Below are 15,943 nucleotides of genomic sequence, written 5' to 3'. Positions count from 1 at the left end.
CTCTGTGCTGTACACGGAGCATAGAGTGTTGGACGGAGGGAAAACATATCCAAAGTCTACTTAGCCCGAGCGTTTGAGCACCCTGTCGACTCCGCACAGGGCATTGAAACAGTCTTGACTCTTGACCAAGATCAAACATTATCCTAAAACGGGAGCTTTCCTGTTTTGGGGGATGATGTTTCCCACTCAGGCAATTCGGACATTTTTTTTGGAACTGTCAGCGCGGCAGAGACACCAATCACAGCCACAGGACTAGTGCTTATCGGGGCGGTTTCAGCCCAGATCGGGAAGGGAATGCCTTACCTAAAATAGTACCGTCGGGTGAAACGTACGGCCCCCGGATCTCAAACAACCCGACTACTCCGTACTCCGTCGAAGATGGCTTTGGCTACCGTTTCATTTACCACGTGTGTTGCGGGACTACTGCAGATCTGCTACACGTTTGCTGTAGTTCGTTTCAAGGATCCTGGTAAACAATCAGACAGAAACACTACAGTACATAACCTGGGTAGTGTGTGATGTAGAGTATCGGAGATATTAAATCTCAAGTCTAGTGGGAATTAGAAACTCTAATTATGAGCATGTATCTTCTTATTTGTAGATCTTATGTGGGGTTGGGTAGATTTCGTGGTAATGACTCTGGATCGCTGCGCCATGGTCCTCTGACGTTGGCTGTTATCCTGAGTCATATCCACCGTACAATACGTTTACCCAAAAGCATGGAATGAACGCCTGCCAGGTGCTCCGTCTATATCCGATTTCAATTGCAATTCGGCCATATCATTACCTGGTTTGCAGAGATGTTCTCTGTCTATAAATTACCTGCTTCCCTCCTTGTTGGAATTCTCCTCCATGATCATTCGCTTGTCTCGTTCTTTACCATCCATATAATACTGACTTGATCTTGGACATAACACGAACTTTATCTTCGTTGTCTTTCGCTAAAAAGATTGAATTGACTGCAAGTCCTCAGTCCAAGCCTTCATTTTGTTGAATCTATTGCTTCTTATCTATCTACATCACAATGTTCAGGACTTTTGTACTTTCTGCATTGGCTGCAAGCACCTTCGCTGCACCTGGGGCATGGCATGAGAAACCCAGCAACAACAAACATGTTCTATCGGTTGATCAGACATTGATTACCTCCAACTGCTCTCTTGCGCACGTCTCCATGAATCTGGGCAATATCAGTCTCCCGCCACCACCGTCCGGGCAAAAACTGCTTTACGTCGCTGTAGGACGAGGAATCCAGGTACGTCGAACTATTTCTGATAACCCTTCCAATGTTGATTCTCTTGCAGAATTATACCTGCAACCCCCCCTCCCCAGACTCCGCGCCAACCGCTGTGGGCGCAATTGCTACTCTGTACAATGCTGGTTGCCTCGCAGCATACCAGCCGGCCGTATTCGATGTCGTTCCGGATATCGTTCTCCAATTCTCCCTTCCGACCGAAATTTCCGCCGATCCTCCCTCGCCGTCCGCCATCCTAAGCAATTTCAACACCAATATCCTCGGACACCACTATTTCTTGAACGCGTCCACTCCGGTCTTTGACCTCAACACACCCTATGCACGTTTTGGAAAAGTGATTGCTGAGAAGGTGAATGCTGTAAATGCCCCTGCTGGCTCTCCTTCAGGTCAGGCGTCGAACACGAACGGTGCAGTGCAGTGGCTTTTCCTTGAGGCTGAGGCGGGCACGACTGGAAACGTCCGCAGTGTCTACCGCACACATACTGCTGGTGGTAATCCTCCTTCGACGTGTTCCGGCATGCCTGCAGCATTCTCTGTCGAATATGCGGCGAAATATTGGTTCTTGGGCTGAGCTAGGAACCGACCTGGAGAAATCATCTTGAACCAGGTTCCGTTCGAAGACCGCATGATCCTGATGTCTTCCCTCAAGCGATGTATGGTATATATTTATTTTCTGCTTGCTCCGACTGTTCTGTATATAATAGAATAGACTGCAAATTCGTCAACTAATCGTCTTTCTCGTATCTGAATGTCAGACTCGAATTTGGCTATCAGTCAGGCCTACCCTATACCGGACTCAATAACGCAATAAAAAGGAATATTTTCCCCAATACATTTTGGACGAATCGAAGTCTTCATTTTCTCAAAGTAGGGCCATTTTTGTCTGTAATATTGTATTCAATGGTCGCAGACTGGCATTAAAGACAGCGTGGCAGAAGATGACAATTGCTAGGAACCTTGTCCTTTTGCTATGACGAATTAATCCATCAGAGACAGCATTATGACCGCACCTCGTACCTTGACAGACAGCAAGAGCCGTGTCCTTGTTCATACCGGTTTGTCGGGTCTCCACGGCCCGTCCTATACGAACGCCAATGGCAGCACCTACTACAACGACGGAAAGGGCGGTCCCGTTTACACTCCTTCTGGTGGAAAAAAAATAGATCAATGGCAGCAAGGCGGGGCTTTCGGCTGAGAGTGCAGGATTGATTCGACCAGACTGATAGCTAGCTCATCGGTTCGAGAAGTGGCTAGGCTACGGGAGAAACGAGCTGGATTGACTTGTGCTCTCTTTGCTGTTTGGATGATCTATATCTAAGAGTTAAGACTAGTTTAACAGTTGTGGGACCTGCTTTAGCTTGCAGATTAGCGTCTGTAAAGATCGATGACTACTGTCCCCACAATACAATACCACTATCATGCACAGACCACATTCCTGAATCTAACCTATATACCTGGTAGGCTAGTATCCACCTGCCAAGCCTATTGTTTCAAATCATTTCTATAAGAGAGTTATCTGATTGGTGGTTAACATAATCTAGCAGCTTATGCTAGTTCTTGCAATGTGCAGTAGTTTATTTCTACGTCGGTCTTGGGATGTGATATGAGCTGCCTCCAGCGATTTCTCTGTAAGTTCTCAACTTCTTTCTTTCTTTCTTCGACGAAGGGAGGGACTCCTTTTTTTTTTCCCCCTTTTTGCTTTTTTGTTTTTTTTTTAACTCCCCCGACACTGGACAGTCGGTTAGGTGCTAGTCATCTATTCAAATATTGGCTAAGGAAGGAGGTATTTCCTGGAATCAAGTCTGATGTCCAAAGATATATATATCTGGGTATGTCACCCAGGTGATAGATCTTTCTTTCCTCCTAATCTACAATGGTGCATACAGGTATGTATGTATATATACGATCGTGTCGCCCACCCTGACCAATGCAGAGTTGCAGCTTGCTATCTAGTGCAAAACACTGGCGACCTGACCTGGGCCTGCGGTGGCAGATTTCACTCTCTAGTCATCTCTGGAGCCTCACTTTCCTCAAGGACAGTGAACAGCAGAAAACAACTTGTCCATTTCATATGTCCATGTCAACCTGGGCCGGGGCCTGGGCAGTTTCAGTGTCTGTATTTCTATTGTTTGGATCTTTCTAACAGTCTATGAACAATGTCTGGTAGTAGAGGCAGAGAGTGCCATATCTGTGAATCTGTAGATCAATCAGACTGAAGTCTTCTCTTGCGTGAGAGTCGATCAATATTTACTCCATTTTTTAATCATTACTGTTTACCTCTGTTGACTACACTTACACCTGATGAATTCTTTTCTCAATTCTTGTTTATTTATTTATTTATTTATTCCCCCTCCCTATCAAATTTGCCATTTATTCCATCTCTCTGATTATTGTTTTCCCCTGTTTTCCCTAGAACAGCATGTAACTATATACTTCATGGTATGTTCACTGCTTTCTTCTTTTCTTCCTTTTTTTTCTTGGTGTATTATTTCTTTTCTTTTCTTTTCTTTCTTTTTCTCCTTTGTTTTTACTTTCTTTTCTTTAATATTCTTCTTATCGTGCCCTTTTGCATACTGTATGTACGCGCCGCTGCAAGAGCTTTTTGTCAACATAGGTAGGCTTTTATAGGGGCTCTATAGGCTTTTAGGGCACCTTTATAAGGGCATACTATATAGGCTTCACAGGGGCGCCTTTACAGGGGTTCTATGCAACTAACTAAGATAGCTGCATGGGCATCCAATTAGTTAGCTTCACATGTGTCTGTCTGGCCTCATTTTTTTTTAAAAAAAAAAGAGAGAAAAACAAGGAAAAAGACCCTCATGGTAGGTGTTACGTGACTTTACTTGCTAGTAACTTCCTAATATATAGTACATAAGTAATGGAGTCTGGCAACAAGGTAGTAATGAGTGAAGCAAAGAGCAGAAACATTTAGATATATAAAGCCGTATAGTAGGATATTTTATGGCCGGTATAGCTCTGTCGGGATGGGGGAGGAGATTCCGATTGGGTTAGGTACTGTACATACAACAGGAGAAGCAAGTAAGTGAGCGCCTGATCCAATCGATCCAAGGTCGTATTACGTAGGCGAGAGGGTTAGAAACAGGGTGCAACTTGCCTATAGAAGCAGTCAAGCAGTGTGAAGTCAAGGGATACAGCCTGTTGATAGATCAGGTACGAATACTGACAGACTAGGTAGCTTGTTGACCAAACTCCCACTGAGGCAGACATGACAATCCAAAGGGACAATGTTGATTGGAAAATGGGTTCAGACAAGATACTTAAAGTTGGATTCCAATTGAGTTTTGATGGAAATGAGAAAGAAAGTGATGAAAAATAAGGTGGGCAAGGTGGAAAAGGTGCACATGTAGAGAATGTATGTAGGTAGGCAACCAAGGCTAACTAGAGTAACTGACTGACTGGCTCATTAAGGTTCTCTTTAAGATTAAGCAATTGATTGACTGACTGCGCCACACCAGACCGCCAACGCACACACTAGACACACAAAAATTTATTTTTTTTTTAAAAAAAAAAAGGCAAACGAGGTGCTAGTGCATACAAAGAAATAGTGAGGCAAGGCTAACAATGCCTACTGACTTACTCCGTAAACTTTATTAAGATCGGCCGTGGCGCGGGCGTTGGCGCCATTCGTCAGAGACATCCTCCAACAATTACCTATTCCGTACAGCTTACCTTACTCCATACTCCATATCGGGATCTGGGATCGAACATCTGTCTCGGGTGGGACTACTACAGGGATCGCTGGACCGGACGGTTTGAGCCTTAGGGCGTCTGGGATAGTTTAGGGGCACACATTATACATACCTAGGGGTAGTTTGTTCTAGCTGACAGTGACAGCCTCTCTACTCGTGCTACTGGAGTGGCCGTGTTCATGTCTACTGTCAAGACAAGACAAGATGGGCTGCTGGTGGACTGCTACCTCCTACCGACCTGCCTTGTACTCCGTAGTCTAGGTATGATTAATTCCACAGCGAGGCCATCCTTATTCGGGTCACGCGCTCGAATTCGATACGGCGTACGGAGTATTACCAGCAAATGGAAAGACAATGGAGCTATTTTAGACTGAGCGCTAACTAGGTAAGATCTCTGCGCGAAGTCGCGATTACAATTCCTGACACTTACGGAGTATACGGAATAGAGTACGCCTTACGCCATCCCTAGTGCATCGCAAGTGCGTCCTATACCAAATTGCGTCAGTGCGGAGATAATAATAAGAAGTAATGATGACAGACCGACAGAGTTGTTCGCGAACTATCGTGCTGCACCTTGGTGCCATAGTGGAGCCACGCGTCGGTCGTCCGACGTCTCGAATCGGCAACCGACAGGCAACCACCGGCGAGGCAGCCGGTCTGTTCTCCAGACGCGTAAATTAGAATTCGATTGATCAACTATCAACAGAACTAATTAATGAAGAATCGCAAATCTTCACCGGTTTAAGAAAAAAAAGTGTTAACTGTGCGCAGTGTTCTCCACTGGATTTCAAGGAAGTTCCAACAGCAGTACGGAGTACATAATGTCATTCATGGTCGATCCCGCCAGGGAACCGTGGATGCTTCCCTCGGGAGGCGTCTTTATTGGATTGAGCTAACAATAAGGTTTTCCTCATTTGCAGCGGGGTACGGAGATACTCCGTACCTTCCCGAGTTGCCACCACGTGGCGGACCCGCCAAAGTCCGGAGATTTCATTAAACCTCGCGTAGATCAATCAGCCTAGGCAGTCCACATACTTCGTAATCCCTCAACCGTCGGGGTGGAACAGGTTAACCACTCCCTTTAGAATCAAATACAGTATACCGGTCCAATTGAGTCCAATGGCCGGGGAACAAACGACTCGAATGCTGCGAGGATAGCAAGTCTAGAGAGGGTTGATAACATCAGACGGACACCGTATGGGGATTATTATTGGCCATGAACTGTGCTCTGACAGCTGAGCAGGTGGAGCTTGCTCCCCACATAGGCAGGAAACGTCTACTAGTAGCTAGTGCCTTATGAGATCGATTGACTGTTTTGTGCAGCACGGAAACCTTAAGAAGGGAAATAAAGCCATTGTCACAAAGATGGGGGATGCTTTGTCGCAGGATATCATGGTCCTGTATAGTTATTATTAAATATCCCCCTTCTGATCGATAGATAAGCTACCATTCTTCTCTCTTATCCAACATCCTGGACAAGCCAAACGCACTGCCGGCCTTTTCTCTCCCCGATCTCTTCCTCCATTGATTTAAGATCTTGCCGGCAGTCTCGATCTCAACCAGACTAGACGGCCGCTCTTTACTGCAGATCGTCTGTCGTACCGCAGCTCATCGTCCATCAACCAGTCGCTTCCATCTACGATCAAGTCAACATGAGTGGTAACAACGCTTACCGATGGGGAGAGTGAGTCTTGTTTTATCAATGTCATTAATATTCCTCTTGCAATGTCCCATTTGCCGTCATGTTCTTGTGGCGTTTCAACACGCCTGCCATATCCCTGCATCATCTTCATCCCAGCATTTCTTTCTTTCCTTTTCTTTTTTCTTCTTTTTTTTTTTCTTTTTCTTTTTATTTCAATTTGACTTCATCTCATGTACGGTGCATACTCAGACGTGACACCACGTGTCATGTCACGTCATTCAATAGTTTCTTCTGTCAAGATGTAGCAACACCCTGACCATCTCTTCTTTACCTTTCGTCAATGGCGGAATGAATAACTAATTGCAAGCAGGGGCCACAGCGCGGACGCCAACCATGCCAACCAGAACCAGGCCTCCGACTTTCGCGGGATCGGGAGCTGGGATGCTAATCAGCCCGACCCTAACCAGCAGCAGCACCACGCCGACCAGGCAAACCCCGCGAACCCCAACCAGCGCGCCAATCCCCCGGCTGACGGTAACAACCATCATCATGATCATCGCGTCTGCTTCGACAACGATCACAACAACAATGACAATAATGATGAGGCTCCCATGCTCCAAGCCATGCTGAACGAAACCTCGCAAGCGCCCTGGAATCCCCTCAGAATGCAGCGGAGGGAGTAATCGCCTGCCAATTGACTCGATTCGACTGGATACAATTCGATTCGCTTCGCTTCGCATGTGTCGCTTCTACATTCGAGTCATGATCCGTGTACACCTATGTACATTACAAGTACAGTACCTCCAGCACTTTCCGCTTTCCGCTTTCCAGCGAACGGCGACAGTCACCAACAACACTGGACTGGCCCATCAACTGTACTGTACATGTGATACGATATGATACGATACCATACCATACCACACAATACCATCGGCATGCATTTATTTATGGAATTGGAATTGGAACTGGGACTGGACGGGACTGGTCAAATCAGCATTATGGTCGGGAGTGAGTTAGATGTTCGGTCTTGGTTTTGGTCTTGGTGCAAGGATATGGATGGATGGACATACATACATACAAACTTAGAACCGGATTCTTGTCTTGGCGTTGGTGTTGGTACTACTACATGCAGCATATTAGATTGTCATTTCCTGTGTTTCTTTTTTTTTCTTTTTTTCTTTTTTTCTTTTTTCTTCTTTTTTTTTTTCTTTTTTTTCTTTTTTTTTCTTTTTTTCTTTTTCCCGCTTCCTACATCCTACAGTACATCTTTATCCTTCCTCCCTAATATGACATCTTCTGTCTTAACTAAGTTTAGTAGGTATGTCAAAGTAGTGCCGGTACGCAGACCTTGATGCCTAAGGAAGGACCTCATCTTCAAGCTTTCAGAGATCATATGCATGTGTAAGACTCCCGAGTCGTAGATTTTTTACTGACTTGACTGAGTTGAGTTAGGGATTACATTAACCGAAAAAAAAAACACTGGATTAAACTCAAGTGCCTGGTTTAGGTTAAGTGAGTGACTCAATTTTTAATTTGGTAAAGTAGGATTTTATCTATTTCCTAACTCTTATCCTTTTATTTTATTTTATTTTTTTTTAAAAAAAATTTATCCCCATTATTTGAATACTTTCAGTCTGAACTAGAAGTAATTTCAACAACCATGGAAAATTCGCAGCTTCCAACCTCGCCGTAATCTTTGGTGGATAGAAGTCCACACGGGAATGGAAAAGCTCATCTTGAGAACTTTCAGAGAGAAAGGATGGCCTCCCTCGCGGCTCCTCTTCACCATCAAAATGGACTCCAAGACAAGGGCTTATGTTACCCTTGGCGATGATGATGATGCCCCCGAGGAGCTCTTCTACAAAGCCATGACTTTCTATCAGAATATCCAGGAGAAGATCAACGAGAAAGGGGACGACGGGCTGAAGATTGTCAGCGAAATACTGACGAAACAAATGATTAATGTCATCTATGGCAGCAACGCCATCGAGCGAGTTGGCCTTGGCCTAGACGAGACTGTCAAATCTGTGAACGGATCTTCAGGGGCGAGGAAGCGGTGGATCCAGAGGACAAGGACAGTCGGAGCCAGCGCGAGGTCATACAACATGCGCTGGCGCTGCAGTACATCATCAACGAGGTCGTCGCGAAGGACCGGCTGCTGTCAGAGGAGATCATCCTGGAGACACATTGGATCCTCACGCATCAGATCGACGCGCCAGGCGGAATGCCCTGGACCGAGTACGCCGGTCGGTACCGGCACATCCACGTCCATGCGGGAAACACCAACTTCGTCTCCCCCAAGTTCGTCCCGCAGAAGATGCGCGAGCTCATCCGGGAGTTTCGCGCCAATATCGACGAGGCCGAGCGGACCACCATCCTGGATCCGTTCACGCTGGCGGCCAAGTACTCCAATGATTTCGTCATTATCCACCCTTTCGTCGACGGGAATGGGCGCATGTGCCGGCTGATTCTGAACGCTATCCTCCTGAAATATGCCGGGGTTGTCGTCGCTCTGGGGAAGCATGAGGAGAGCCGCGAGGAGTATTAGGCCATCCAGCGACGAGCGGGAGAACAGATGGAAGGTTCCGGCGAGCTGGCGGCCCTCGTTCTGAAGAAGGCGACGGCGAGGTACCGGGCTATCAAACAGAAATTGACTGGCAAGAAGAAATAGGAGGGCAAGATGGAGTGCTCGTGAGACTACATCAGGTTTAGACAGCCATGGAGAGTTAAGAAGAAAGTGAAGGAGCTCCTTGGGAACGACAAATTATGCATCAATGAAATGAACACGATTGGCTCTTAATCAACGAACAACTGGTTCCAGTGACTTGCCTGGTTGTATGTAGTTTTCTGAGAATGCAATTCTCCTGGCTGGATGGGTTTCCGAGAATAAAATGCTTGAAGTATATTATTTTTCCACTCGAGAAACATAGTAGCTGATTTTCAACTGTTTCCGTTCAGGCAGGTGTGAGTTCACTCCGTACATTAGGTTCCAAGGTTATTAGTACTAGAGTGTTGAATCTACCTATATCAACAAGCCTAACCTGGATTAATACCTACTAAACCTGATAAGGGAATCGACTTACCTGAATAGGAATGGCACAGGTATGATAATCATCCACCTATGGCCCATGGTAAGGAGCAGTAATTGTTGTAATTAATTAATTAATTAATGACCTCATTTTCTGTTGCGGGCTAAGCCCATATTGCTGACTCAGCTTTGCTCTCGTCTTCTGATTGGTCTCATTTGTTGTTCATCACATGACTCCTGTTGATACAGCTCGCGTGCCTTTCTCTCTCTTCCTTCATTTCTTCCTTCCCCAGCGAATCCTTTTTATGAGCTCCTAGTTTCTAGACAGCAAGGCTTTGGCCCTTCACATTTTCATAGGTTATGTGTGTGCAGTACCCAATGTACAGTAGTACTTTCGAACGGTGCTATCAATTCCTTCATCTCCACACCGCTTTTCGAGATCATCATGGACATGATACAAGGCTACACGACCTCAAACTTTGTTCCCTACCTAGCAGCTAGATGCAACCTGGTAGGCTAGGAAATCGGAACAAGTTTCTTGGACTAGATAGATAGAAGAATAGACTCATAGATGGCCCATGTAAGGTTACGACGAAACAACACTTTTTCACTATGATGTTACTAACCATCTCTGTTATTATTAATTAAGACTGGACAAGAGACACTAGGTACATATCTACCGTGGTGGGTAGGTAGGTAGATAGGTAGGCAAACAAATAATACTTACATTCCTGATCCCTGATCCTCGATCTCAGCAAGGATCAAGGTAATATTAATTGACGGCTGTCACAGTACCGTACGTACAGTACATGCATAAACCCTGCATGCGAACCATGTCATCGGGACCAATCAACGATAGCAAATGGCTCCATTGCTCCGTGGGCAGTGACAGTGACACAAAGCGAGCTGCTGAGCCGAGCTGAGCGAGCGTCACAAAAATTAGGTATGTGGTCGATTAATACCTAGGACCTAGATCATGTACATACATACATACAGTACTGTACTTAGCTATATGCCAAGTTGTTAGGGATGTGATAGTGATATTATTAATATGCCTATTTATGCTAAGGTTTTTTTTTCTTTTCTTTTTTTCTTTTCTTTTTTTTTTCAAAGTGGATGCACGCCCACAGCGGATATATTTCCTACCTTGGTAAGGCTTGGTAAGGCTTGTCGATTCTCGAGGAGGGGCTCCAGCATGGGGCTGGGATATTAATATTTCAGGTAGAATCCATCTGCTCTGTGCATTAGGCATATCTATCGCTATCTGAGAGCGATCCGGCATCCGGGTTCCGACTTTCAGACAGCCACTTGACGAGATGGATGGATCTTCTCAACTTTTACTTGATAGGGAAGCATCCTGTCATCGTCCACTCGAACCTGCACCTGAACGCTAGATCTGCGTCTGCGGCTGCGGCTGCAGCTGCACCTGCAGCGTGCTTTCCTACGTCAGGCACGGAGGATTATTCCCCCGATTGCACCTGCTTGTCCTACCTTAACTGATCTGCCTTAGTTGACCTGCCTCGAGAGGAAGGTAGCTAACATTCCACCTGCCTAAATAGGAAGGTCATAGTCTCCCTGACCTGTCTCTGGGTTCTTTCAACTCGCTTGTGTAACCAGCATATTTATTACCTTGATGCTAACAGGTCGTCTGCCATCCTGGATATTTTTGATGGCTGCGATCGTCTGGAAGACAGCTTCGAGGATGGTCTCTTACAAGAGAAATGACAACCGATTACAACAGAAACTCCGTGTTACACCGATATGACCAGCATATTGATACAGCGTGCCCTGCCTGTTCAGACTGTACGAGTGCAAGCAGAAACGTCACTCCTGTGTATAACAGGATGTATGTACCACCTCCGAATCTCTGCAAGATTATGCAAATCCATATCCAATCCCATAATTATGTACCGATCGTTAACCGTACCCATCACGCCACAACTCCACGCTGTAAACACGAGACGAAATATCAACACTAACGACAAGCCAAGTTAGAAGAATGGCTAGAGCGGGAGACCAAACAACATACCTGAGCTGATCTCGTCAACGCAGGCTACCCTCTGGACGAGTTTCAACCGGCGTGATTCGCCATGCTGTCGCTTTGTGTCGCATGCGACGACCGGAGCTGGACGGTGTCTTCCACAGTCCAGGTGTGGTTCCAAGCTGTAAGGAGCGACTCCCTTGGACGGGCCTGGCCTGGCTCGAACGGATGCGGCCGATGACTGTGGTCGTTGAGATGGAGGCCCGGTCCTTGAAAATCGGAAGGGTTTGGTGATATCCTACTAAACGACGGTCAACAACGACAGTCAGCATGATAGAAGGATATCTACCTTGGCACAGTCTGCCCTCCATGAATCTCAGCAGAGATGCGATTCCCTGCTTGCGATGTCTGGCCACTGGCGATGCCTCCTTGACTGTGGTGGGTTGTGTCAGAGGCAGGGCTTTTGCAAGCAGAGCCATCTGGTGCCTGTGTCTCTCCCCACTTGAAGCTGCTGTCCATGTTGGTGTTTTAACTGAACAGTTTCGTAGGAAATTTCAAGGACAGCAAGAAGTAAGTGCAGTAATAATAGAGTGTCCGAAGACAGATGTCAGGGAAGAGAGTGGTGTGTTGTTGTAGACAGTGCTAGTGTTGGAAGGAAGACTGCAGACGCACACATTTTAAGCAGGAGCAGACATTCAGCAAGTCAGTTATGAGAACGCAACAGCTGCAGGAAGAACCGATTTGCTGGATCATGAATGTCATAGGTAATTAATATAAATGTATTGATATCTTGGCTGCACACCAATGACTGGTTTGACATGTACAACCATGGCGCAAACAAAGAGATTGACAACAGTCTGCGTGTCATTTCATCCTGAACTGTGGGAAGAAACTGAGCAATCACCATTATCAGAAACACCCGTCAGTCAGCTGATGAACCGAGCAATGAATCCCTGGGACGATATGACCGAACAAAACTCGTTGCCATTGGACTTGCTCCGGAGCCTTGGATTGTCAACTCCTGCTCACGGTATGAAGAAAAGTCAACACGCGTGGGGGAGGTCGCTCACCGGCTCCTCCGGTTTGCGATGATCCAACCATGGCTGAAGGATTCTGCCAGAGTATCGATGTCATCGCTCCCACGACGTGTCCTGGAGCCCGAAAAATTTTTTCGTGGTGCCAAACTGCACACCTTGGCAGCGAAATTATTCTTTCAGGGGTTTGCCAGACTGGTGCAGCGCCTGGCGTTCCTGCATGTCGAGTGCCCCGCACTGCGCTGCTTATCGACAGGACGAATATCATAGGTGTGTACCGCCATGATTCCATATGATTAACTCCAGTGGCAAATATCGACCGGCGAGCTTCGTTCACCGGAGTTGTGACCATGAAATGAATGATTGCACTGAATGAATTTATTGTCCAAAATGATAACTAACATATGGGGTCGGGATTCCAGACACTCGACTTGTCACGCAATCAAGACATCTATGCTCACCACTATGCCCGCCATTCTGTTAGTCAGCGAACGACTTATTAGCAGTATCGATCAGATTTCCGGATAAAGATCCGGTGGCAACTATGTGAAACGGACCTAACTATTCTTGACTAACAGCCTAGTGTTGGGTCGTAAGGCTGACCTGAGTTCTCCTTCTCGAAGTGACCCTCCCACGGAAGGCTAAAGATGCGCCATACAAAGGATCATCTAACTCATTGCTACTTGTCGATCCAGAGGCCAAAAACACATGTCAGTTGTTGATTGCTGCTCCTTAGTTGACTCGCAGCATGATGCCATGGTCACGAGGGTACTTTTGCACGCGTGAATTATTATCTGCATCGCCCCGAGGAGAAATCCAACAACAAGGCAACGACCACGAGGAGAATTTTTTTTCTCTCTGGACACGGACCCTGGGCGTCTATGATGGACGAACTCAATGCCAATCCAGATGATTATTGCCAATGCGCGGGCTTAGTCTGNNNNCTGGGCTGTTTTTTTTTTCGCCCCCTGCGCCACCCCTCCCCCCCTTCTCTCTCTCTCTCTCTCTCTCTTTTTTTTTCCAGAGCCGCATTTTTTTTGCTGCCAGACGGCAATAGCAGCCTGAAGGTTCGATCCATGGATGCATTCGGCACTCCCGTCAGCGGGCCGCAATAACAATGTCATTGTCACGGCAGTCGGCAAAGAACCGAACAAAGAAGCCCGAACCTTACTTGGTCTTGGCCAGGCTGCGAGCGACGAAGGATCGAGTGGGTTGTCGTCATCACTATGTAGGTAATTATTAAATGAATCGAGCTTGGACCACTTCAAATCACATGAGCATGATGTATGTATGTATGTACTGTACAATTATATATGCACTCTTATACGCCAATTGATTGAATTCTCTAATTAAGTATGTACATACATACAGCACCAACATCGAATGACATGAGCGTTATAAATTGTCTCTCACTGTAGTAGGTAACTACATGGTCAGAGGGTTTCCGTTCTAGGTAACTACCTAGGCAGTTACCTATCCGAGTAATAATTAGCCAGTGAATTATTCAAGTAGGAAGAAAACAAAAACTAAACGTGTCTATATAGTAGAATTAATGTTTGATGGTATGCGTTTTTTTTTTTTGAAAAAAAAAAAAGGAAAAAAGACTTTTTGACGTACTCACGCTCTCTCCTCCCGTAGGGCGCCTTGATAACGGCAGAATCACATAGAAGAGCACATCATTAGTTAGTTAGTCTAGCTGACTATATACACGTTGCTATACGATGGTTCTAACCTGGTCTCCGCAAAAAACGAGATATCAAACGAGCGCTATTATACAAAGAAATCAGACGCCCACATAGGAAATTGTATACACGATATTATGGTGTTGTAGAGACCCGCAAATCTCCGGCTTCTGCATGTCTGCTGCTTCTGCATGTCTGCTGCTATATACTCCGTATGCTCCCATTCTTCTGCTTCGCTCGTGGCCATACAGCTTCCAGGCCTTTGCCTCTGCCGGCCCTTTTCGTCTGTATAGCTGCCGTACGGAATATATGCTCTTGCTATAGTACCGACTACTGCACATATACTTTCATTTCTCTTTCTTTTCTTTTCCCCGCTTAAAATAAAGAAAAAAAATAAAATACAAAAAGAAGACGAAACAAAGAAAGAGACAAGGTAGAGAGGATACAAAGCTTATAAATTGCCTGAGAAAACTGGCTAAGCGAGAAATCAAGTTCTCTCCTTATATTATTTACTTATATGAGTGCTTACTATTATATCATCTCTGTCTCTATCTCATGTACAGTACAGAGTATATGCATACCTAGTTCTCCGTACACCCTACGTTAGAGATCTGTCTCATCCAACCAAATGAATTCGTGAAACGTATCTAAAGTATCTACTCCGTAGGAGGGAGTACATACATGAACATGAGCGTACTTCGTATGTGCAGGATGCCTTCTCGGTACTTTGCATCTCATACTGGCAGTGCTGATAGTACATTACATACCTAAAGGACCCTTATCTTTAATCGACTGCGCGATTACCATCGGCGGTAAGCGGGCTGGATGGGTTTCAATTAGGCGAAAGATAGGTGTATTAAGATCATAACCAGACCCGGAGAGAAGTCTAACATCCCTATATTACTCTCACCCAACCTTCTTTCTTTCTTTTCTTGTTCTGGTTCCGCACTATGTCAACAATGAAGGCCTTCAAACTGCTCCAATGGGGCCAACCCGGTCAATACGTCGACGTCCCCGTACCGTCCCCCAACCCCGGAGAAGTCCTCGTTCGCATGAAAGCCGTCAGCCTCTGCCAGTCAAACCTGGACATGCTCGATAGCCAGCCAGGCTCAGCGCCGTACGCAAACTCCATTCCGGCAGGGTACACGCTCGGCCACGAGAACGCCGGCGTGGTCGAAGCGCTGGGCGCTGGCGTGACGGATCTGCGACGGGGCGAGGCTGTCATCGTCCACCACATGGGACACTGCGGGACCTGCGAGTTCTGCTCCGACGGCGCTGAGCAGTTCTGCGAGGCCTTCCAGCGCAATGCCATCGGGATGACGCGCGGCTGTGGCTTGGACGGCGGCCTGGCTGCGTATCTCGTCGTGCCCCGCGCAAAGCTGCTTTCCATCGGCGACCAGGACCCGGTGTACTTCGCGCCGCTGACGGATGCGGGCGTCACGGCGTACCATACCGTCCAGACTGATTCCCAAGCTGAGGCCTGGCTGGAGCGCGGCAGTCATTGGCGTTGGCGGTCTTGGTGCATATGGCCTGCAATTTATCAAACTTCTATCCGAAGCGCGCATCTTCGCCTTCGATATCTCTCCCGCGCGGCTGGACCTAGTCAAGGAGCTC

General features: G+C 46.5%; 4 protein-coding genes across 4 annotated transcripts; all 4 read left to right on the top strand.

Annotated features, from left to right (window-relative positions):
* Positions 1-1,024: 1,024 nt before the first annotated feature.
* VTN77DRAFT_2182 (uncharacterized protein) lies at positions 1,025-1,823 on the top strand (the record flags this gene model as incomplete). The annotated part of the gene is made up of 2 exons (XM_069417994.1): positions 1,025-1,252; positions 1,302-1,823. The coding sequence occupies 2 exons, from the start codon at positions 1,025-1,027 to the stop codon at positions 1,821-1,823; spliced, it is 750 nt and encodes a 249-aa protein (XP_069279367.1).
* Positions 1,824-6,614: 4,791 nt separating this feature from the next.
* Positions 6,615-7,287, top strand: VTN77DRAFT_2181 (uncharacterized protein; the record flags this gene model as incomplete). The annotated part of the gene is made up of 2 exons (XM_069417993.1): positions 6,615-6,646; positions 6,975-7,287. 2 exons carry the CDS (start codon positions 6,615-6,617, stop codon positions 7,285-7,287), a joined length of 345 nt encoding a protein of 114 aa, XP_069279366.1.
* A 213-nt stretch (positions 7,288-7,500) lies between these two features.
* On the top strand, positions 7,501-7,956 carry VTN77DRAFT_2180 (uncharacterized protein; the record flags this gene model as incomplete). Its single annotated transcript, XM_069417992.1, has 1 exon — positions 7,501-7,956. The coding sequence occupies one exon, from the start codon at positions 7,501-7,503 to the stop codon at positions 7,954-7,956; it is 456 nt and encodes a 151-aa protein (XP_069279365.1).
* A 369-nt stretch (positions 7,957-8,325) lies between these two features.
* Positions 8,326-9,072, top strand: VTN77DRAFT_2179 (uncharacterized protein; the record flags this gene model as incomplete). Its single annotated transcript, XM_069417990.1, has 1 exon — positions 8,326-9,072. One exon carries the CDS (start codon positions 8,326-8,328, stop codon positions 9,070-9,072), a length of 747 nt encoding a protein of 248 aa, XP_069279364.1.
* Positions 9,073-15,943: the final 6,871 nt, after the last annotated feature.

The sequence above is a fragment of the Rasamsonia byssochlamydoides genome, assembly GCF_041956645.1.
Source record: "Rasamsonia byssochlamydoides strain NRRL 3658 unplaced genomic scaffold VTN77scaffold_17, whole genome shotgun sequence".
In the NCBI taxonomy this organism is placed as follows: domain Eukaryota; kingdom Fungi; phylum Ascomycota; class Eurotiomycetes; order Eurotiales; family Trichocomaceae; genus Rasamsonia; species Rasamsonia byssochlamydoides.
The sequence above is the reverse complement of the archived record's forward strand: the minus strand, read 5'-3'. Positions and strand labels throughout refer to the sequence as shown.